Below are 25,503 nucleotides of genomic sequence, written 5' to 3' on the forward strand. Positions count from 1 at the left end.
ATATTCAGTGGCTATTTTATTAGATACACCTATACACCTGCTTGCTAATGCAAATATCTAATTAGTTAATCATGTGGCAGCAACTCAATGCATAAAAGCATGTATGCATAGTCAAAAGATTCAGTTGTTGTTTAGACCAATGTGAAAAAATGTCATTTAAGTGATTTGCCATGGAATGATTGTCAAATGGGGTGGTTTGAGTATTAAAAACTGTTGATCTCCTAGGATTTTCACACACAACAGTCTTGAGTTTTACAGAGAAACACAAGACATCCAGTAGGCAGTAAGCCTGTGGGCAAAAATGCCTTGATAATAATATAGATTGGAGGAGAATGGCCTGACTGGTTCAAGCTGACAGGAAGATAACAGTAATTCAAATATCCACATATTACAACAATGGTGTGCAGAAGGACACCTCTGAATTCACAATACCTTGAAGTAGATGGGCTACAGCAGTAGAATACCATGAATATAATCAGTGGCCACTTTATTAGGCAAGCATGTATCTAATAAAGTAGACACTGAGTGCATGCTATTTTTTGTTACACCTTTCTAAAAAAGGATATTCTCTGATCTCATCAAGGTCTGGTCTTCCCCAGGACAGTGATTCTTTGGATTCATCTACAACCGGTTTTAAATACGCTTCTGCCACAGCTGGATTTGGAAACCCTGAATAGATGTCCAGGTGACGCAGTTTTTTCTTCACTGTTGTATCACTTGGATTCTCTCTTAATTTTTTATTTTTCTGGGCTTCAGTCCACCAATCTCTGAAAAACATTCGTTAGGTCAAGTGTTTAACAATCCGTGACTAATGCTGCATTTTCACAGAACTATTCCACAGATCTGGAATATTATAAATAGTTTCCAATAATATATGCAATTCCAGTAATTAAAGATGGGTAAAATTATCACATACTGAATTCACAGGGGACAAATTCACAGTTGGAATCAAATAAGTTTCACTATGAAGTGAGAACTGATACAGCAGAAGTGATAGCAGCAGGCAGAGAGTAGAGAGATCTGGACCTTGTGTTGGCAAGTTGGAATCAGCTGGATTGGCATCATGGTTAGAACAGACATCACAGGCTGAAGGGCCTGTTCCTGTGATGCACATTTCTGTGTCTTAGGACAATTAATATTTCATACAAGCACAATTTTATTGTAATTAGAACTTTGACAATGACCACAGCACATAAATAAAACATCCAAACACTGAGCTTTTATTCCCCAAACGCTCAATGCTTCAAGGTAAGAATAAGAGAAAATGCAAAAGCAAATATATTTTATATAGTAGATGGCAAAGAACTGCAAGTGCTTTTTCTTTGTAAAAATGTGTACAACCTTGAATAAATTTATATATTCAGCAGTGATTTCCTTACTTGATAGAAGGGAACTGCAGAATACCATATTTTATAAAGATCAAAAGACTACAAATAACAGAGCAGCATTTTCCAGTGGTGCTTGTTCACAAGATTAACATTTCCAAAAATCCCATTGTGCAAACTTTGGAAGGATCAAGATGAAAATGTTATTTTTATCTATTACATGATAAAGATAGCTATTCAGTTGGTTCTATGCCGCTCCATTTAACATGATCTTACAAACTATTGGTTACAATGATAAAGATAGAAACAGATGATCAAATATATAATGGAACACTGCAGAGACTGGAAATGTCTGCTGTCATGGATGAATCATGCAGATTACAATGTTGATCTAGCAAACTGGAGCTTCCCCCATCTGAATTTGGCAAGCTCAAGAAAAAGAATTTGGAAAGCTTAATTTATTGGAATTTATTACTCACAAGATTAAAAATATTGAATAAAGTCCACATCGAGATAAATATTACGTGGACAATCAAAGGAATGAAAGGTATGGAGCCAACTGGACTTAAAATTTTCACATTCTATTCTGTTGCTATTGACCAGTAAAAGTCAACAGGATAGGATCTCTGACATATGATACCACATGATAACCTACCGAATACGATAAAGTGGCTCCAGTCCAGGCCCAAGGAATTCGTTAAGGAGTTCCATTGCTGTTACATAACCTACACCAGGGATCCCCTCAGTGTAGTCACTGCCCAGAAAATAAGCAAGGTTTATCAGTTTTCGTCTATCAAGGCCTGGAACACAAGAACGTGAGAAGTGTAATAAATATCTATATACTACTAAAATGCTCAGGCTCTGTTTGTGACCTCCAATTAGCCCAAACAGTGCATTACAGCGGCACCTTTTTTTTTTGACTAAATCAACTTAAAATGCGCTAACTTACAGAATGCATGCAAAGTTCAGGGTTATATATTTGTATAAAATTTCTCACTCGTCAATCAACAAGCCCTGCTTTCCACAACCTGAGCCGATTCCAGCTTTAATGGAAACAGCGATGCGATGCAGCACCACGACGCATGCACACGGCCAGCCTCAGCAGCACCTCACGATGCTCACAGAGCCGATTCCAGCTTTCATGGAAACCGCGGCGTGACACCACGACGATTGCGCACGGCCAGCCTCAGCAGCACCTCACGATGCTCACAGAGCCGATTCCAGCTTTCATGGAAACCGCGGCGTGACACCACGACGCATGCGCACGGCCAGCCTCAGCAGCGTCTCACAACGCTCACAGCAGCGACACCAACCGCAGCAAAAGAGCAGGTCTATCACGTCCATTTAGGAGAGTGCCAACCACATCATCAAGAAAAATTAGCATCCTGGAGGCTTTGGTGTTACTGCTTCGTATCTTCTATCAATCATTAGGGTAAAAAAAAAAGAACAGCCTAAATATGCCGCGTGGAAAGAGAAGGGGGGACATTATGGTCAAGGCTGCGCTACCTTTCTCTCAAAGGGTGCCCCAACAGGTCACCAGGTTGTCTAGTTAATATCAGAATTCTTATGTTATGACTTTTACTCCAGCAATGACCCCCAAGATGGGCCATTTTCAACCTCATGATGAGCTTTAGATCAAACGCAAAATTTCTGTTATTCACCAGATGCTGGAAGACCAAGTGCTACAAATACTCAGCAAGGCAGGCAGCTTCTGGGAAGAAAAATAAAATTTCTGAAGCAATTTCTTTAATCCGAAATATTAACTTAATTTTTCTTTTCAATAATGTTGCTTGGTTGATGCGTATTTCCAATACTTTCATTTATATTGGACCAAATATCTATGGCATTAAAGATTTCTATTTCTAAAATACCACCCAATGTTGTTCATGCTTCGGATCACCAGCAGCCAAAACCCTCAACCTTCATCAACTCTTGACTTCACTATTGCAAAGCTCAGCTGGGTAACCTCCTGTCTTGCAACTATTGTGAACATAAACTCATCTAAAATAGTTGCTAGTATCCTAACTCACACCAAATTCATTCCACTTAGGAAACCGGCTGATTTACATTGGTTTTTGATCTGGCAATATCTCAATTTAAATATTCTTGTATTTTTTTCTGTATCCTCTTTTCTCCATCACACTCCAACTCCACTATGACAAGACTACATCACAAATATATTCCTCTAACTTTGCTCTATTGTCCATTCTTATCTTCACGGCACTCTGTGTCCTTCTCCATTAAGATCTGATTTAAAACCATGTGTGGGTCAGTGTCAGATTTGATTTGATGAGGCTCATTTATACCCTTTTGAAATACTTTACACTTTAAAAATCTATATCAGTGTTATTGGTTGAAATCGGAATCTAATGCAATCCTTATAACATATTGTAGAAGATTCAAAAAAGTTGTCAATTTGCTGACATTTGGATGTTTGGGATGCAAATTTAGTATTTTCAATTAAGTTATTCCATTATTCTTCATGTATTAGGGCTAATTTGATTTATTTGGTAGTTTACTGCCCTTAAGACAGAGCAATTTAGTGATAAATTACTATCATGATAATTTTACTTTATTTTTCTCAAGTCTGTTGAAGCATCTTTGACTTGAAATATTCTGCTTCCGCAGATGCTGCATAACTTGCTGTTTTGTAACAGTTTCTTTTTATTTCATAATTTATAATTCAAAAGAATCAATACTTTCTCCCAATAAACTCCTTTTCAAACAATGGATCAATAAGTTACATTTCACCATATACAGTAGATTCTGGTTAACTGGGACACATCAGGACCAGTATATTTTGGCCTAATTAGCTGAAATTTCATGGAAAATGTAAAAATGGTATTAAAACAAATAATTGTTTGAGTAATTAATTATGTATTTAAATGAAATACAGAACTAATTAGAACACTATCAATACTACTACAGTAACACAAAACTGAGTATTAGTTTCTAATTGTTATCAAAGGAGGAATGATACTGCAGCGTTTTTTTTTGATGGACCAACATAGACACCTAGTGCAGATAATGGACTGGCTTCATACAATTTTTGACAATTGCAGCCTCCACATCTTCATTTTCACTGTAATATTCAAGATGATTGTTGATACTTTCAAATTCTTTGTAGTTCCTAACTTACTGAAGTAGTGAAATAGTTCCTTTTTCACTCCTGGCTGTTTCTGGCTTCTCCAACTGCAGTGAGCAAAACAATTCCGAATTGCATTACTGCTTATTTCTCAACAACTATCAATGATGAAAATTCAAACACGAGGAATTCTGCAGATGCTGGAAATTCAAGCAACATACATCAAGTTGCTGGTGAATGCAGCAGGCCGGGCAGCATCTCTAGGAAGAGGTACAGTCGATGTTTCAGGCCGAGACCCTTCGTCAAGACTAACTGAAGGAAGAGCTCTTCCTTCAATTAGTCCTGACGAAGGGTCTCGGCCTGAAGCGTCGACTGAACTTCTTCCTAGAGATGCTGCCTAGCCTGCTGCGTTCACCAGCAACCTGAATGATGAAAATTGCTGCTTTTGGAACATAAGCACACACAACTAACACTATTTAAAAACTGTTTGCTCTAAGCACGGTGTAGTGTCTAAAGGCCACACAAGTGCACATGACCAAAGATAGTTAGAAACTGTTCGGCAACAGTCCCCTGCTCCAGTTACTGGCATAGTGTCCCAAATAAACGAAGGGAATCTGGCTATTTTATCGATTAGTTTTTGCTTTTTTATGAGTTGCCTCAAATAAACGGCTGCCCCGATTAACTGGAATCCACTGTATTTAAGTTTCATAAGCTAAAACTGAAACAAATATAGTAGTTTGTTTTAGTTTTGAACAGATGAAATTGATAAATTAGCTGGTCCTGCTTTGCATTCAGTGTTTAAGGAATCATGTACAGAAGCTTCTTCTTCAAAAGTTCAAAGTAATTTATTGTTAAAGCATATACGTGTCACTTTATACAACTCGGAGATTCATTTTCTTGCAGGCATTCACAGTAAATACAAGCAGCACAGCAGAATCAATGAAATACCACCCCCAACAGGACAGCCCTCTAGGGGGCAAAAGACAATAAACTGTGCAAATAGAAAAAGAAAGAAAACAAATAAATAAATAACACACAAACAATAAACATCAAGAACGTGGAATGAAAAATCCTTGGTCCATAGGTTGGGAGAATATCCACCGTTCCCATCCACACTTCTCATAACATAATAAACTAAAAGTATGGGGAGAAAGTGGGCTAAAAGGGAATGTTAATCTCAGGCCCTTCAGGAGACTGAAACCAATCCTGGAGATCAGATGCTTATTTTCACATCTATAAAAATGGTGCTCACCAAGTTGGTTATGAAGATGGATGTACTGGTAATATTCCACATACTTATCTTGATTGAAGAAATTCTTATACACATGACGTGCTCCGAACAGCCATATATCGCTATCATCAGTGATGGTTCCACTAGTTTGGTCAGTCATATCCAGGTAAGCACATTGAGCTTCTGCCTCCGTGGGAGCAACAATATAAGGAATTCCAAAAATTCGCAACAACTCCTACAAACAACACAAATAAATTGCAGTACTCATTAAAATAAATCAAATCTTCACAACATAATGGCAATAGTTTGCTTCCTTCCCAATATGAAGAGTTGCTATCATAAAACTCTATTGTAGAAAGTCCCTGGCATTACAGTATTTGCACTTAGTATCAGGAAGATTTACTTACAACTTCACATCATTGTATAACACAAATCTGGCAACTTTATTTGAAATTTCTAGTGCAGTGACTTTCAGCAATATTTATCATTCCATATTCTGAAAACCAGATTACATTGGAACACGAATGATTTTAAATAAATCACAGAAAATATTTAGTGTGATTTACTTTTAAATTTTTTGTAATTTTCTCAATTAAGTAAAATTAGTAGCAGGCAGATTAATGGTTCAGGAAGGAAGATTACATCCAGAAAGTGTAAAGAAAATTTAAATAAAAAGCATTTTCTACATGCTTAAAGTTGAAACCACTTTCCTTATAAGTGTAAAATTCAGAAAAGCAAATTTTGTTTCAAGGCAAAGCTTTGATTTTTAAATAAGAAACTCACTAAACCTGATTGGCTGTTAAATCCACTTGGTTCTGGAATCAGTCCCTAATTTTTTAGAAAACTAGCTATCAATGACTCAAATAAACCCACTTAAAAAAAGACAGTTAATAATGAATTTAATCCATTGAAATGAATGGTGAGACTATCCCTGAACCAGATTTAACCTGTCATGGGTTAATTAGGGTAGGTTCTCAGAAGCAAGGATTTTTCCATCTAAAATGGAGAAATCTTAATAACTTTGCTCCTATTTCCTAGACATCCCAAGAAGTTCACTTTAAGAATACAGTAGGTCAAAATCATTGGCAAAAGTCATTGCTGTAAGCACATTTGGGACTTCCACATTTGCTCCTATACTGGTAACACTTGAACATTGAGAAATGGGTAGTTCTCTGCAGACATGTCATATTTCTCTGAAAAATATGAACCTTTCACTGGATTAAATTGGATTAGTTTGAAAACAGCTGTGTTGCAAAAAGAGGAAACATTGCACAGAATTATAATGATTTTAGGACAGAAGAAAACCTGGGTGGTTCTCCAAATAAACAAGATGGAAGAAACACTGTGTGTACAAGAAAACTACAAAATACTGGAAATACAGCATGCAGTATCACCGGAGAGAAACAATTAATTTTTCAAGTTAACTGTACAGAATAACCTATTTTCATATTTCTATTTATGTTATAAATGCAACATCTATTATTGAGTTTACAGATGGATACTTACTCCACCATCAAGTTATTTTACCTGAGCTTCCAGGTACATTTGTCCTGTGACCGTGGCAGCAACACGTTCCTGCTTTTGTTTCTGAGATTGTAGACCAGATTGTTCCAAGAACAAGCTGTTTTCCAATTCCCCTACTTCAGCCTGCATAATAGAGAAAACAAAATTCCAGTTTTTATATTTCATTGAATAAGGTTGTATCTATACTGCATAATAAATATGCTGATAATACTTAAAAGCTGCTTGATAAATAATGCCTAGACATCAAGTATCCCAAAAGAAATAGAAAGAATCTTTAATCTCCAAAGCTGGCAGTACAGCTGTGACTGTGGACAAAGAGCCACTTTGCCAATGCACTATCTTCCACATTCAACTGGCCCCCTGGTAAACTTCTTGACAAAGGATTTTAAGTAAACTGATCTATAAATTCCTGGTCATATTCACAAATCAAGAAAGCGTCAGAAAATTAAAATTGAGGCATCTGCCTTGTATGGGATTGATTGGTAGAGACAGAGGAGTATGCAAATTGGAGCAAAGAATAAGTCATATGGCAAGCTTCACCTAGAAATTACATTAACAAATCTGATCTTAAAAAACACTGAGGCACTTTGAAATACTTTTTAAACACTAGTTCCTATCACAATAGTAAGAAAACACAGCAGATAATTTCTGAACAAGACCCCACAAACAGAAATGAAATGCATGATCAACTAACTTGTTTTGGCAATTCTGATTAAGAGACAAGTATTGACCTAGGGGTTTTCTCTTTTATCCATGGTCATTTATGCCCACCAAGGGGACAAAATATAAGTATGAAGGTATGTTCATCTTTACCAGATTTAGTTCACTCCATTCATCAGTTGTGGTTTCTTCCACATCTGTTCCTTTGGGTTGATCAGGCTCTTCCTTCGTACCTTGTTGAACAATTTTCTCAATCTTGTCCACATGATCACCAATAACTGCAGATTGTTCCTCGACTATCTGTGCAATTTCAAAACTACCTTCCAGATCATCACCAGGCTTCGGCATGGGTTCACTTGCAGGAATCAAGGGTACGAAGATATCAAGAGGAAAGAGCTCATTTTTCAGTGGTGTTTTATTGGTATTAATGACTTCAATGAAGCTACCTGGACATCAAGACAAGTATTAATTTCTGGGACAGAAAATGGTAAAAGTGGAAAAAAACTGACCCTAATGGATTTCACACTATTCTTGTAATTTAACTGTAAAGTGATGCATTTTGGAAAGTTAAAACAGGGCAGGACTAACAGTTCACTGATTATTTAACACCTTATGGAAATTATCCAAATATGTAGAATGACATTTTTAGAACAGATTATGTGTACCATCATCAGTGGTATACTTTCAACTCTCATAGTGAGAGCCCACAATAGTATTTTAGTATGCTTCCATTTCACTCTTATCCCCTCACAATGCTCCTTAACCTTCCAGAGTAAAAAAAAAAATTACCCTCTGAGTCACTTTGGTCTTCATTGTTTGCATATTTTTCCTGATCTCCATATAGTTCTTCAATAGAGTCTTCCTCTAGTTCTCCTTTTATCTGCAGTGAGGGAAGCTTTTTAGGATCATCAGAAGGCTGAGTACCCAGAGCAGGAATAAGTAAAGGTTGTTGTATACCTGGAATAGTTCCACCATTCGTGCTCTGATTTTCTAGGAAGTTAACTGTCCCAGGTGGATGAATACATTTCCTGCTGTTACTATCCAAGTGCTCCTCATTAATACTCTTGTGCTCCTTCACATTTTCCGAAGTTTGAAAACTTATCTGTTCAATTTTATGTTTGGTTATATCTCCTGTTGCAACATTGTTATTTTGTTCTGTTGTACTGACTGGAGAAATTCCCTCTGCTACAGGAAGCTTAGATTGCATTTTGCAGTTTTGATCATTTCCGTGTACTCTAGACTTTCTTTGAGTGATCTTTGGACTTAATGGTATTGCAAGATCTTCACAATCACTGCCAAATATCTCTTGATCTTTATGCTCATCATTTGAGCTGCAGCTTTTGGCTACTTGCTTTCTACCATTGCTACATTCACTTTCATTGTCCTTCCTTGCAATATTTATTAATTCATCTTCTTCTAAAGCTTGCCGGATGGCTTGATGTGTCCTTGGTGATACGTTTATATTTTCGGAAGCAGTATCAGCTGAATAAAGAGTGCTACTACATCCAAGTGGAAATAACTTATCTTCTCCAGACTCTGTTCCATCATCTGAACCACTTTCTAACATGGCAGCCTCAACAGCAATCATTGTCCGTGGAGAAGGACAATCCCTCGCAGCAGCACCATCATTCTCAGCTTTCATCATGTTTGTTGTTGGAAGCGATGTTGGACTTAAATTTTTAAAGGGATCCCAACCAGCACTTGATGGTGCCGTTGTAACAGCTGAATTGATATTTTTTTCTGGTGTGTTTTGTTTATTTCCCTCTGTACCTTCATTGTTTTTTGATTGAATTCCTGCAAGTTAAATTCATATTTTAATTTATATATATTCTACTTAGATTCTTTGACCATATAGACTTGTGGAATTTCAATAATGCAGAGTTAGATATCTCCCATGCACAACTTACTTAAACAACGGTCATTATCATTGTATAAGAGAGGTTTTCAGTTTTCACCATGATTATTTAGCAACCCTAATAACTACTGGCATCCTTACAAAATAAGCAAGTGAAAAAAATCTAGAAGATACTGCCAGACCTATTCTGATCCGCCACATGGTATGCTGTCACGATTTAAAAATCAATAAAACCTGTATGAAAATCATTGTTAAGATATATACTTCAATTTGAAATTACTTGCTAATTGCTTTAAGACAAATTAAGGCATATGCAGAGATAAGGTGAGCTTAAACATCACAGCAAATCATAAAACAGCAATGAATAATCTCTTTAAAGTATAGCTCCAAAATATACAAACTGGACACTTACTCTCTAAAAAAAAGTATACATTTAAAAAATTGTATTTTAAGCATTGTCCTAATAAATTTTCACCTCTAATTTCATGTTGCTGTTCCAATCTTATTTCAGTTCTTGCACAGCAATTTATATTTTGTGCTTTGCTGCTTGTGAGGAGACTTTAACTCAACAGGTTGATCAGCTACCCCACTGCCTGCATTGTTCCTGGACACTATGAATTTCATGTAGGAAGTGCTGAGATATCAACACTCTAATAGCCTAAGTAAATTTTGTGAGCCTTTATTTTTAAGCTCAGGTAATTGCTGAGTCCTATTCTTCATTTTTGACAAAACAACAGTCACTGCTTATAATTTTAATGCTGTGCAGATAAATACAACAGGTTCTATGATATTAATTTAGTCTGTTGGGTTGGTTTCATTATTTTTTCGGGCAACAAATCACCAGTACTCAATATTCCTAGGTAGCCCAAGAAAGCTTAGCTGCATATTTATATAGACATTGCTAACAACACTGCAGCAGTGTTCCCTTTAATTAAAATAGAGGACAGCTGTTGATGGAGCTACAACCAATTTCAATGAGATAGAGTTCTGTAAAGATAGAATAGTGATTAACATAATGATATTATATTATCATTAATATGTTCAATTCCACTGCTGTCTGTAAGGAGATTATATGTACTTGCCATGACTGTGTGAGGTTTCTCTCCAAGCTCCAGTTTCCCCCTACATTCCAAACATGCAAAGGTTAATAGGACAATTGGTCACAGGGTGTAAGCAGCACGGACTCATTAGGCCCAGAGGACTTGTTACCAAGCCATATCTAAACAAACAAAGTTGTTTTAATTTTCTGGCACTCGGCCTGTAATCAGGTTTTATCTGTTGATGCACAACAGTAGAAGGAATATTTTCCACTGTGTAGCCATTGTATCAGTCCTGATAGGTGATACGCAGTTGGAAAGAGATGTTTGATTCTGAATGTTTCAAGTGTATAGCACTAATACGTTAATCATTAAAAGATATGAAAAACTCCACTATTATACAAAAACACAGTTGCAAAAACCCAATATTTTTTTATCAATGCAAGTGATTTGTCCATTTCAATATTAGTAGGTTTTCCTTTTGCATAATTTTCTACGCATGTTGCTACATGTATAGAGTGATGCTGTAAAGAAAAAGGTAGAAAGTATACAGGGGAAGAATTAGGCAAACCCCATTTTCTTTCTCCTTACTGAAGCACTTCAGAAGCAGAGAAATACTTTTACTTGGGCAAACTACTATTAAAAGTTTGAATTTAAAAACTAGTTGATATAAAGATAATCTGAATGAAACAGAATTGCTACATAGAAAATCACATTTAATCAATATTCTCTGTACCCTTTATCAGAATGTAGTGTGAAGCATCTTCTGATACAAGCCGCCTAGCTTCCATATCCTTAAAGAATCCCCCTTCGTTATCACACTCCACTTGGATTTCACCACAGTATTGTCGGTTCATCTCTTTCTGAACACCTTGAATATGCTGGTTGAGTCTGTTGCGTTTAAGTAAACCAGACAACTGGTACTGGGAAAAATCAGTTGACTCCTGTGGGAGAGAGCACAAAGATTTGTTAGAAAGTGTTTAGACATCCTGATATGAAGATTATTTTTTCTTAAAAATCAATACATTAATTTGATAGGGAGAAAGTAAAGTCTGACGTAGCAGTATTTCAGTGGAGTAAAGGAAATTACAGTGGTATCTGAAAGGAATTGGATAAAGTAAATTGGAAGGAGCTGCTGGCAGGGATGACAGCAGAGTAGCACCAGTGTGAGTTTCTGGAAAAAATGAGGAAGGTGCAGGACAGATGTATTCCAAAAACCAAGAAATACTCAAATGGCAAAATAGTAAATAGTGGCTGAAAGGGAAGTCAAAGCTAATGTAAAAACAAAAGAGAGGGCATAAAACAAAGCATGGTGTGAGAGGACAGGAAAATTGCAAATGTCATTCCACTCTTTAAGAAAGGAAGAAGGCAGCAGAAATGAAATTATAGACCAGTTAGCCTGACCTCAGTGGTTGGGAAGACGTTGGAGTCAATTGTTAAGGATGAGGTTATGGAGTACTTGGTGACACAGGACAAGATAGGACAAAGTCAGCATGGTTTGCTCAAAGGAAAATCCTGCCTGACGAACCTGTTGGAATTCTTTGAGAAGATTGCAAGTAGAATAGATAAAGGGGATGCAGTGGATGTTGCACAAAATACGTCAACCTACCTGAGGCATAGGCTCCATTATACTTCTTCGACGCTTGCTGAATTCTTTCAGGTCTGTCAAGATTTCGTGCCTTACCTCTGGAGGCAAACTTGCAAAGTCTTCAGAATCAATGTCGACAGAATTAGGATTCTCAAGAAATTCATTCTAAAGTAGATTTGGAAAACACAAATTAAAGAAGTACTATTTATTGCTTATCATTTAAGTATTTTCAGTAAGATGGTGGCATGTTTGGATGCAGTGACCTCTTTTTTTAAAGAATTTTTTTACGATTGCAAGATAATACTGGGTATTAAAAGAGCTTCAAGTACGGCAGGTCAACCCGAGTTGACAGAGGAGCTGGTCTTGGTGCGGATCATGTTACTGCCTGCTACAGAAAGGATTCGGAGTCAGTGCGTAGTGTGCAGTCAAACATCGAATGACTGTCTTGGATGCTTCACTTGCAATCGCAAGACCCTGTTGGATATTGATAATGTAAAATAATGCAAGTCCATTTCCCTTGTTTATTGGCAAGACAGATGATAGGAGCTGCGTGGCCTTGGTTGTACTGAGAACTACAACATAAGCCGTGGACTTGCCTGTTGCAGCAGTCCAGGAGAGGAAACACTGGAGGCAGTATAGCATAGCATCCATGCTGGGTTGGGGGCTGGCCTCTCCCGTCGATGCAGCAATCCAGTGTTCACTCGGTACAAGACAAGCTGGGCTCTGTGCAGCGTGCATGTTTGTCTGCAGACTGCTGAGAACAGCTTGTTCTTGCAATAACACTCATGCACCATCTATTGACAGGATATGTCACTCAGGGACTTGGGTTATATTTTTCTTTGTATGTTTACTTGCTATCTTATACGTATTACTCATATCTTGTGTTGTGTATGACTGTTGGTACTGTGTTTGGGACTTTGTCCCCAGAGGAATACTGTTTCATCTGTCTGTATTCATAGATGGCTGAATGATAATTAAATGCTGTTTCATTTGTCTGTATCCATAGATGGCTGAATGATAATTAAATGAAGTAAAAATGAAATGCAGAGGTTATTTGATTGGCCTTGAAAACACATGAATTCACCTGTGGATCAAAGGCCTGTGCTGCAAGGAGCAACAGAAAGTATTGCAATCACTTGTTAAGGGAGCATCCTAGATATATGTAGATCCTGGCATTTTTGCAGCTTTCCATTTTTTTGTGGTTCAGGAATAAAATCAAGCAAAATATTTGAAAAACAGATGGAATGACTGATTCAGTTTAAAAAGAATTGGAGGAGAGTGGATTATAGGGTTGGCTAACTTGTTAAAATCCACCAATATTTCTTTCCCCACCATATTTTAGGCATCTACTCCCAAATGCTATGTCACTCTTCCCCTGATTCCTCTCCTTAGCTCCACTCTACCTCATTATTTATTCACTTTTCCCAACTGAGGAAAGTGAATAAATAATGAGGAAGAGTGGAGCCAAGAAGAGGAAGAGGGACGTAGCAGTTCTTCACAGGCTTGGAAAGAGAAACAGAGAAAATGCTGGAGCCAAAGACCCTTTGGCTCCAAACAATTGCTCTGTTTTTAATCCAGATTCCCAATTGCTGCTTTTTCTTTCCCTTTTGTTCTCAAATTCTGCCCATTTTCCTCTGGCTCTGCACTTGCTAACAAATGAATCTTTACTCAGCTTTAACTAAATTAAGGTGTAGTGCCCTGGTTCATATTTTTTTTTTACTGTTATGCTGCATGTATTTCATTTTGCGCTGTTCTGTGCAAGCTGCTTGCTTTCAGCTTACCTTTGGGTTATTGTCGAAGATAAGAGATGAGGAGAAATGTCTGCCAACCAATTAGGATGGTCGAATTGAAGGGGAGATTTCTCTGGTGAGGGACATTAAGGTTGGGCTTGGATTTTTTTTTGCGTGGTTCGAGAGAGATGAAGAGAGAAGACACTGGAGAGAAGTTGGTGTAGGATTCGACACAGTGCGGGACCGTGATTTGAAGAAGCCCAGGGTGAGATCGAATTAGGGTGAGTGACTTGGGGAAACCGTGAGCTCCAACTTGTGCACATTAGACTGTTTCATTAAAATGGGCCCTTCACTTTTTTTGTTCTTTTCTTTACTAACTCTTTAGTCAAATCAAGAAATATACAGCTAAGTCTTTTAATTGTATACAGTGTACTGTCTGTTAATTCATGGCACTCATTTGTAACAGGGTAACAAATTACACAGCATCCACACAAACAGAAGGTTTGGGGTGGACTTGCGCCTGAATTTCACACGTTTGGCGGGGGCGGAGATGGTCTTCCCTAGACTTAGGCAGCCGAGGAAACCAAGGTGTTTCGTACATAACAATTCTCTCAGGAACTGATCAATTACCTGCAATAATCTTTCACTCTTCATCCTTTCTTCCCAGTCCTTCTCTCTCTCTTCATCCGAGCTACAAGTGAAAAGTTACTTCTGTGAGTTGTATGTCAACAGCTTTAAATATCCTCTCAATATCAATATAACATTGCAAAGAAAATAATATAATGTAAAATTAAAACAAAAAAGGGAAAAGAAATATTTACTACTGTTTCCATTACTTGGGGAAGGCATACTTGTTAAGTACTGCTCCATTTCTAGACTTATCCCCAAGTCTCTGTGGTTTAGGAATACTGTTAATGTCAGCAAAGGAAACAGGAACAACAAGTTGACAGCACAAAGTTTTAATACTGACTGCAAGATACAAATCAGAACTAAGAGTACAACATTGTCTTAAATTAAACTGCTTGCTTGACTGGCACCACATTCTCCAGATTCAGCACTCTCATTGAGCATGTGCCATCAAGAAAGTATACTCCATTAATTCACCACAGTTTCTTTGATAGGACCTCAACTCAGCATAAGAATGAGCCTACCATGTGATAGCTCTGTTGAAGATTAAGTAAATCATACTTAGTACATTCTTTTAAATATTCCACTTACTGGAGAAATCGATTTCCATGGGCAAGAATTGTGTTATGTGTGAATACTAAAATATTTTGGGGTGGACCCAATAGATCCTAGGGTTTTATTATCCCAGACACTCCTCAATTCCACCAGCCCCTACAAATCCATGTTCTCATTGAGTTAGGTCCCACCGAGTGAGATTCCAGTTTCTCTTTAAGCCAAATCTCACAGTCCATTTCCAAGGGCTCACTAAGCCACAAGAACTGTACGTGCCCAGAACATTTCTGAACCAGATGATCCATTTGTTCCTTGTTTCTCAATGATTAAGGCCAAGTTCCTTTAAGTTTCTTGAGCCAGGCTAGTCTATCCATGAGGCTTCACTGATTCAGATGAACTCTACTCCATTGTCTGCTAACGAGTTCTTAATTTTAAGGCCCAATTCCTTTCCACATTCTCATTTAAGAGGAAGCCTCTCATCATTCAGTCCAGCTTCAAATCATGTCAAATGTCAGTAATGGTACTGTCCACCAACCCAGGGTCAGGAATTCCCACAGTAATGCTGACCTTATTGGTGGACTTGGCTTGTATTGTATGCTATACTCAAAGGTTAGTGCTATTTGTCACGTGTACACCAAACCATACAGTGAAATAAGTTGTGTGCATCAAATCAAATCAGTGAGGCAGCCACAAGTGTTGAGAACACATCCGACGCCGACAGCGTGCCCACAACTTACTAACCATAACTGGTTATCCTTGGAATGTGGAAGGGAACCGGAGCACCCAAAGGAAATCCACTCAGTTATAGGGAGAACATATAAACTCCTTACAGCCAGCAGTGGGAGTTTAACCCCGAGTGATCGCTGGTATTGTAAAGTGATTGTACTAACTGCTCTGCTACTGTGCTGCCCCATGGTATTATACAGTACATTGCTATTCTTGTTGGAGAAAACACCAAATCCCAAGAGGTCCTTTGGTATTACCTCAAAAGCATCAAGTTACAGCACAAAATATGAGCTTGTTTACCTATCTCCGGATAAGGACAAATTCCAACAGTTATATGAGAAACTACTAGCTGGTCATCTGAAGATCCAGCTCTAAGTTAATGTTATGCAGGCAATACAATGAGTTTGTACTTGGGTTTTGGAAACTGACACAACAGTCTTTCAAATATTGAGCTTGCCACAAAGTATAGTAACATCATCAAATCGATAATATTTCTGAAGCTCTTAAAATATGCAGGTTGCAATTAATGGAATTTCATTACAAATCACAATATACTGCGTTCGTAATAGGGATTTTAACAGTGCTGCAATTAAAACCAAATTTTAAAAAGCAACATACAAACCTGTTTTCCTCTTTCTGTGCCAAGGAAGGCAGGTTGAAAATATCATCAGTTTCTCCTCTTCTCACCTGAGAAAGACTGGGGATGATCTCATCACTGTTGACAAGAAAAATAAGAAAATGCCTCTCAGAAACTAATTTCCAAAATTAATATTTTTCTTGGTTGCTGATGCAATTAGAAAAGTTGATCTACATATAAACTGGAATATCGATCCATATTTGCTCTGTATTTCTCACTCACTTGAATGAACAGAGTTTCGTTTTAATACTTAGAACCAAACTTAAAAATCTACAAATTTGATTAGCTCAAAATATAATTTTCCATTCCATATTTTCTGCTGTAGTAATATTTTAAAATTAGTCCTTATGATTATTCAGATATTTCATGGAAATATAGATTCAGTGACATCAGTATTATCCACAATAATTAGGATACAGCAATATAGAACATAGAATTGTACAGCACAGTACAGGCCCTTCGGCCCACAATGTTGTGCCGACCCTTAAACCCTGCCTCCCATATAACCCTCCACCTTAAATTCCTCCATATACCTGTCTAGTAGTCTCTTAAATTTCACTAGTGTATCTGCCTCCACCACTGACTCAGGCAGTGCATTCCACGCACCAACCACTCTCTGAGTGAAAAACCTTCCTCTAATATCCCCTTTGAACTTCCCACCCCTTACCTTAAAGCCATGTTCTCTTGTATTGAGCAGTGGTGCCCTGGGGAAGAGCACCACTCTACCACCCCGGGCTGTCCACTCTATCTATTCCTCTTAATATCTTGTATACCTCTATCATGTCTCCTCTCATCCTCCTTCTCTCCAGAGTAAAACCCTAGCTCCCTTAATCTCTGATCATAATGCATACTCTCTAAACCACGCAGTATCCTTGTAAATCTCCTCTGTACCCTTTCCAATGCTTCCACATCCTTCCTATAGTGAGGCGACCAGAATTGGACACAGTTCTCCAAGTGTGGCCTAACCAGAATTTTATAGAGCTGCATCATTACCTCGCAACTCTTGAACTCTATCCCTCGACTTGTGAAAGCTAACACCCCATAAGCTTTCTTAACTACCCTATCTACCTGTGAGGCAACTTCCAGGGATCTGTGGACATGTACTCCCAGATCCCTCTGCTCCTCCACACTACCAAGTATCCTGCCATTTACTTTGTACTCTGCCTTGGAGTTTGTCCTTCCAAAGTGTACCACCTCACACTTCTCCGGGTTGAACTCCATCTGCCACTTCTCAGCCCACTTCTGCATCCTATCAATGTCTCTCTGCAACCTTCGACAATCCTCTACACTATCCACAACACCACCAACCTTTGTGTCATCTGCAAGCTTGCCAACCCACCCTCCTACCCCCACATCCAGGTCGTTAATAAAAATCACGAAAAGTAGAGGTCCCAGAACCGATCCTTGTGGGACACCACTAGTCACAACCCTCCAGTCCGAATGTACTCCCTCCACCACGACCCTCTGCTTTCTGCAGGCAAGCCAATTCTGAATCCACCTGGCCAAACTTCCCTGGATCCCATGCCCTCTGACTTTCTGAATAAGCCTACCGTGTGGAACCTTGAAAATATGTTGGAAATTATCTGAACTTTCAAAACAGGTACACATTTGGTGGTTCTACAGCTGCTCATTATGTACCATTAATGCTAAGGTATCACTTTCAATGTGAACCCTGACTGCAAAGTAATTTAAGCTGAGAATCTACTAACTGGGTAGAATGCAGCACTTGAAATGCAGAGCAGAGTTTAATAAGACCATTAGATACACAGTTTCAAGAAAAAGTTTGTGAACCCTTTGCAATTACCTGGTTTTCTGCATTAATTACTCATAAAATGTGGTCTGATCTTCATCTAAGTCACAATAATAGACAAACACAATCTGCCTTAATGAAAAACACACAAATAACTGTACTTGTCATGTTTTTATTGAACACATTGTTCAACCATTCACAGTCCAGGCTGGAAAAGTACGTGAACCCTTGTGTTTAATAACTGGTAGACCCTCCTTTAGCAGCAATAACTTCCACCAAATATTTCCTGTAGCTGCTATTCATATTTGCACAAAGGTGAGGAGGAATTTTAGACCATTCCTCCATACCAAACTGCTTCAGTTCATCAATATTTCTGCGATACCTTGCATGAACAGCCCTCTTCAGGTCATGCCACAGCATATCAATTACGTTAAGCTCTGGACTCTGACTTAGCCATTTCAAAACCCAAATTTTCTTCTTCTTAAACCATTACTCTTGTGTTTCAGATCATTGTCTTGTTGCATCATCCAACTTCATTAAAGTTCAGGTGAGGGACCGCTGCCTTTGCATTATCCTGTAAAATGTCATGATACAATTTTGAACTCATTGTTCCGACAATGATTGCAAGCTGTCCAGGCCCTGAGGCAGCAAAGTATCCCCAAACCATGATGCTCCTTCCACCATGCTTCACAGTTGGGATGAGGTTTTGGTGTTGGTGTGCAGTACCCTTTTTCCTCCAAACATAGTGGTGTGTTTTTCTGGCAAAAAGTTCAACTTTTGTCTCAGCTGTCCACAGAACACTGTCTCAGAGGTGTTGTGGAACATCCTGGTAGTCTTTTGTAAACTTGAGATAGAAACATAGAAAACCTACAGCACAATACAGGCCCTTCGGCCCACATACCTGTGCTGAAAATGTCCTTACCTTAGAAATTACCTAGGGTTCCCCATAGCCCTATATTTTTCTAAGCTCCACGTACCTGTCCAGGAGTCTCTTAGAAGACCCTATCGTATCCACCTTCACCACCACTGCTAGCAGCCAATTCCATGCACTCACCACTCTCTGTAAAAAACTTACCCCTGACATCTCCTCTGTCCCTACTTCCAAGCACCTTAAAACTGTGCCGTCTCGTGCTAGCCATCTCAGCCCTGGAAATCCTGACTATCCACAGGATCAATGCTTCTCATCATCTTATACACCTCTATCAGGTCACCTCTCATCCTCCGACACTCCAAGAAAGAAAGGCCGAGTTCACTCAACCTATTCTCATAAGGCATGCTCTCCAATCCAGGCAACATCCTTGTAAATCTCCTCTGCACCCTTTCTATCGTTTCCACATCCTTCCTGTAGTGAGGCTACTAGAACCGAGCACAGTACTCCAAGTGGGGTCTGACCAGGGTTCTATATAGCTGCAACATTACCCCTCGGCTCTTAAACTCAATTCCACGGTTGATGAAGGCCAATACAACGTATGCCTTCTTAACCAGAGTCAACCTGAGCAGCAGCTTTGAGTGTCCTATGGACTCAGACCCCAAGATCCCTCTGATCCTCCACACTGCCAAGAGTCTTACCATTAATACTATATTCTGCCATTATATTTGACCTACCAAAATGAACCACCTCACACTTATCTGGGTTGAACTCCATCTGCCCCCACTTCTCAGCCCAGTTTTGCATCCTATCAATGTCCCACTGTAACCTCTGACAGCCCTCCACACTATCCACAACACTCCCAACCTTTGTGTCATCAGCAAATTTACTAACCCATCCCTCCACTTCTTCATCCAGGTGATTTATAAAAATCACGAAGAGTAGGGGCCCAGACCCTGAGGCACACCACTGGTCACCGACCTCCATGTAGAATATGACCCATTTACAACCACTCTGCCTTCTGTGGGCAAGCCAGTTCTGGATCCACAAAGCAATGCCCCCTTGGATCCCATACCTCCTTACTTTCTCAATAAGCCTTGCATGGGGTACCTTATCAAATGCCTTGCTGAAATCCATATACACTACACCTACTGCTCTACCTTCATCAAGGTGTTTAGTCACATCCTCAAAAAATTCAATCAGGCTCGTAGGGCACGACCTGCCTTTGACAAAGCCATGCTGACTATTCCTAATCATATTATGCCTCTCCAAATGTTCATAAATTTTGCCTCTCAGGATCTTCTCCATCAAATTACCAACCACTGAAGTAAGTCTCACTGGTCTATAATTTCCTGGGCTATCTTTACACCCTTTCTTGAATAAGGGAACAACATCCGCAACCCTCCATCCTCCGGAACCTCACTGATGATGCAAAGATCATTACCAGAGGCTCAGCAATCTTCCTCCTCGCCTCCTACAGTGGCCTGGGGTACATCTCATCTGGTCCAAGTGATTGATCCAACTTCATGCTTTCTAAAAGCTCTAGCACATCCTCTTCTTTCATATCTACATGCTCAAGATTTTCAGTCTGCTGTAAGTCATCCCTACAATCGCCAAGATCCTTTTCCGTAGTGAATACTGAAACAAAATATTCATTAAGTACCTCTGCTATCTCCTCCGGTTCCATACACACTTTTCCACTGTCACACTTGATTGGTCCTATTCTCTCATGTCTTATCCTCTTGCTTTTCACATACTTGTAGAATGCCTTGGGGTTTTCCTTAATCCTGTCTGCCAAGCCCTTCTCATGGCTCCTTCTGGCTCTCCTAATTTCATTCTTAACCTTTCTGCTAGCCTTATAATCTTCTAGATTATTACCTAGTTTTTTGAACCTCTTCTTTTCTTCTTGACTAGATTTACAACAGCCTTTGTAAACCACAGTTGCTGTACCTTACCACCCTTTCTCCGTCTCATTGGAATGTACCTATTCAGAACTCCACGGAAATATCTCCTGAACATTTGCCACATTTCTGCCATACATTTCCCTGAGAACACCTGTTTCTAATTTATGCTTCCAAGTTCCTGCCTGATAGCCTCATATTTCCCTTTACTCCAATTAAACGCCTTCCTAACTTGTCTGTTCCTATCCCTCTCCAATGTTATGGTAAAAGAGATAGAATTGTGATCATTATCTCCAAAATGCTGTCCCACTGAGAGATCTGACACCTGACCAAGCTCACTTCCCAATACCAGATCATGTACAGCCTCTCCTTTTGTCGGCTTATCTACATAAGCAGGACTTATCTACAACAGTCACAGGGGTACTCTCTAGCCTCTGACCCTTGCCCTTCCCTCTCCTGACTGTTACCCACTTATCTGTCTCCCAAGGTCCTGATGTTTGTTTTTTGGACAGCAATGGTTTCCTACGTGCTGTCTTTACATGAACACCATTCTTGTTCAGTGTCTTTTCTTACAGTGGACACATGAACAAGGACTTCAGCAAGTTCCAGAGATTTCTGCAGGTTTTTTGCTGTTACCCTTGGGTTCTTTTTCACCTCCTTCAGGATGCCCATTCCTAAGTAGAGTAGCAACGGTACTGAATTTCCTCCATTTGTAGACAATTTCTCTTACTGTGGACTGATGAACACTCAGGTCTTAGAAACACCTTTATAGCCTTTTTCAGCTTCATGCATCTCTATAATTCTTCATCTAAGGTCCTCTGAAAGTTGTTTTGATCGAGGCAACTGCTCTGATCATACTACATTCTTTACATGTTCTCTTCATTATTTTTTTACTTCCTCTCTGGGTTGTAAATTTCCCTCGTTATCTTGTTAATCTGACAGCTCAAAACAGCCACTCTGTTGCTGGAGTCAATGGGAAGTCAAATGGCAACATCAGGAGATGCTGGGATTTTCTAACATCTTTTGACCAGATATTTAGAAAACAAAATGCTACATTTTCTTCCTAAACTTAAAAGTTTAATTGTTTCGTATAATTTATTTGAAAAGTAAAAATAATTTAAAAGTTTTTAAACATCTGAATATTAAAAACATTAAAAACTTACAATACTCCAAAGACTTTGACCAGAGATGAAGCTCCCCATCATCACCCCCCCCCCAATACTCCAGCAATGTCTGAGGCTTAGTGTGTACATTAATATGTAGGAGTCTTTTGGGTAGAAAACTTGTATTTACATAGCCCTTGAAGAACCCATAAAAAATTTACTGTAAATGAAAGGCCTGGAGACCAGATATATCACTCCTTCACTCTTCTTTAAAATAGTATCACACAATTTCTCATTTTGCTGAAGAGAACTGACAGCTGCCTGGTGTTAGTGTCATCTGAAGAGCATTCTCAATGCTGCACTGGACCATCCAGTGCTAGGACTTGGACTTAAAGTCTTAATTTTCCAAAGAGGCATAGAAATGCAGCTATGCAATTGCAATAGCTGACATGACAAAAGTAGTCAATTTAGGTTGTGCAAATTCAATTATCCAACTATTTTTTACAAATCAGTATTTTAATACCAGTTTAACATTCTGACACTCCAACATTGAGACTGTCAAGCCTTTTACATTCAACATTTTTGTAAAAGAAAAAAACAAAAAAAACACCGTTTTCAGCTATGCCAAAAAGCTCAATTGATGCTTTTTACTTTGGACATGCCAGCCAAAAAAAATCAGTATTTATTATAATTATCCTAATCTATTGACTAACTATCCATTGGCAAATCTAGACAAATATTATTTTTTAAGGAAATGGAAACAAAAACCACAAGTGTGGTAAATCTGAAAAATAAACTGCAAATGCTGGATAAACTCAGCACATCAGGTAATACCTATGGAAAGAGAAAGAGAACTAATGGTTCAGATCGAAGATCCTCCATATGAAGATAGCAAATCCTGAAGAAGACTCTGCAAAGGAGCGAGTACATTATGTAAAAATTCAGAAACCTTTAAAAGATGCACTGTTGTAATCTAAGTAATCCTAAAATTTAACTCTTTACTAACCTTGTGCCTCCTAATGCTGTTTTCAGGGCAAGCCTCTTCAAGAAAGTTCTCATTAGTTTGTCTGTGGTTTTCTTCGTGTCTTTCACTACCAGCTCCTTTCTCTTCCACCTATTTTCCTGATACAAGCACTGACTTCAGTTTAAACAAGATCAATTATTATTGCATAGTAATTATATATATATATAGGCATCCGTTAGTCTCATGGATTTGCTCCTTGGAAGGTTTCCAGGGCGCAGGCCTGGGCAAGGTTGAATGGAAGACCAGCAGTTGCCCATGCTGCAAGTCTCCCCTTTCCACGCCACCGATGTTGTCCAAGGGATGGGCATTAGGACCCATACAGCTTGGCACCTGTGTCGTCACAGAGCAATGTGCCTTGTTCAAGGAGACACATGCTGCCTCAGCCAAGGCTTGAACTAGCAACCTTCAAATCACTAAACGAATGCCTTAACCACTTGGCCACGCGTCAACACTGCATAGTAATACTGATTAATTAAAGCCCCATTAAGGACATCTCTATTTTGGCAAAATGACATATAGGATTAGTCAGTAAGCAACTGAAACACAAAACAAAAACATGTTACCCATAATGTGACACAAATCTTATGTCTATACATTAAAATAGTCTTTTAAAAAATGTTTGTTATCTTTTCCAATTATAAATTCATTTTCCAACATTCATGATGGCAAATATCAAAGTCAATCTACCAACCTCTGCCAATGGGAGTGCTGTGACATTCAGCAGGAAAATTTAACTAAAATCTAACTAAAGCTACTTCACTGCTTCCTAACTACAAGAATAAAAACACGATATATCAAAATAACATGCAGCACTGACTAAAGAAAAATAGTTGTGCTGATCCTAGTATACCTGCAAATATGCTCCACAAGAAGATTTGAGCTAGTCTTTATTCTCTGTAGTAATGTTAGGGATAATATTTACCAAGTCAGACTTATTTTTTTTATTAATACAAAATCAAAATAATTATAAATGTCCTTTAAAATGAAATATTTGAAAGGCATATTACATCATTTGGAAAACTTGGAAATATACACCTTCTTGTAGCAGATTATACTTTTTTGTTCCTATTCTTATATTCTGTACTTTGATACAAAAGCACAAATTGAAACCTCTCCAGAAACGATATTGCAGTCACCAATAATAATAGTTCAAGTTCAAACATTATAAAAGTCATACCTGGCCTGCTCGTTTCCTCAAAAAAAAACACACAAAAAGCCTTCTGAAAAATCAAGAATAATATTCTGACACAGCAGTGTCATCGCTGATGTTCTAGAAACAATTGTACAAGTATAAAAAGATAGAAAAAAAAAGTACAAAATATACCTTTTTCTATTTCAACACAAGGCTCAAGTAAAAAAACTGCATACAATGCACCAATCTACTTCATTTTCAATAAAAATAATCAAAAGTGTTTGCATTTGGCATTGATAACTCAAGTTCATTTATGGAGTTAACGTGCCCTCTAAATGCTTCAGTGATTTATAAAACCTCGTCATAAAAAGCAATCTTAAGAGTTTACTATCCATGGAAAGGAAAGGCAGCAGGTCCTGATGAATTAGTAATATAACAAATTACCACCCTTGAAGATTATGGAATTGAAAAACTTACTGATTTAATCAATGACATTTATGAGACTGGAATAATACCAGAAGAGATTTAAAAAAAAAATCAGTATTTATCACTCTTCCTAAGAAACCTGGAGCAATAGAATGTGAATTACATAGGACCATAAGTTTAATGAGTTCACTAAGGTACTTCTAAGAATTTTGATGTCAAGAGCTAAAAGTAAAATACAAGCTGAAATAGGTAAAGAACAATGTGGTTTTGTTAAAGACAAAGGTACAAGAAATGCGATATTGATGTTAAGGATACTATCAGAACGAGTTACTCAAGTGCAAAAAGATTTGTTTCTTTGTTTTATCGACTACACAAAAGCATTTGATAAAGTGGAGCACAATAAGTTATTCGAAATATTACAGGTAACTCTAGATCTAGATTCGAAAGACCTCTGCTTAATCAGAAATCTGTACTGGGAACAAACTGCCGTTGTAAGAATAGATGGAGAAGTGAGTCAGTTTATGAAAATCAAGAGAGTGTGTACAGTGAAACAGTATTACAAAAAATATGAGACATCTTGGGAATCAAAGTTGGCGGTGAAAACATCAATAATTTTAGATATGCAGATGACACTGTGTTAGTTGCAAGTACGGAGGAAGAACTGCAAAACTTAATTGATATAATTGTTAAAGAAAGTGCAAAAATGGGTCTAACTATCAATT

The 25,503-nt window shown here is 38.2% G+C and overlaps 1 protein-coding gene across 1 annotated transcript in view; it reads right to left on the bottom strand.

Annotated features, from left to right (window-relative positions):
• Positions 1 to 25,503, bottom strand: part of ercc5 (excision repair cross-complementation group 5) — a 138,443-nt gene that overhangs the window by 13,536 nt on the left and 99,404 nt on the right. The window contains exons 13-23 of the mRNA XM_063054889.1: positions 23,206 to 23,321; positions 16,563 to 16,655; positions 14,666 to 14,726; positions 12,327 to 12,470; positions 11,454 to 11,661; positions 8,615 to 9,619; positions 7,979 to 8,271; positions 7,169 to 7,288; positions 5,663 to 5,876; positions 1,981 to 2,125; positions 565 to 767 (exon numbers count right to left, since the gene is read on the bottom strand). Of these exons, the coding sequence (XP_062910959.1) occupies positions 565 to 767; positions 1,981 to 2,125; positions 5,663 to 5,876; positions 7,169 to 7,288; positions 7,979 to 8,271; positions 8,615 to 9,619; positions 11,454 to 11,661; positions 12,327 to 12,470; positions 14,666 to 14,726; positions 16,563 to 16,655; positions 23,206 to 23,321 (2,602 nt within the window). The remainder of the gene's footprint in view (positions 1 to 564; positions 768 to 1,980; positions 2,126 to 5,662; positions 5,877 to 7,168; positions 7,289 to 7,978; positions 8,272 to 8,614; positions 9,620 to 11,453; positions 11,662 to 12,326; positions 12,471 to 14,665; positions 14,727 to 16,562; positions 16,656 to 23,205; positions 23,322 to 25,503) is intronic.

Source organism: Mobula hypostoma, chromosome 7 (genome assembly GCF_963921235.1).
Source record: "Mobula hypostoma chromosome 7, sMobHyp1.1, whole genome shotgun sequence".
NCBI classification, from domain to species: domain Eukaryota; kingdom Metazoa; phylum Chordata; class Chondrichthyes; order Myliobatiformes; family Myliobatidae; genus Mobula; species Mobula hypostoma.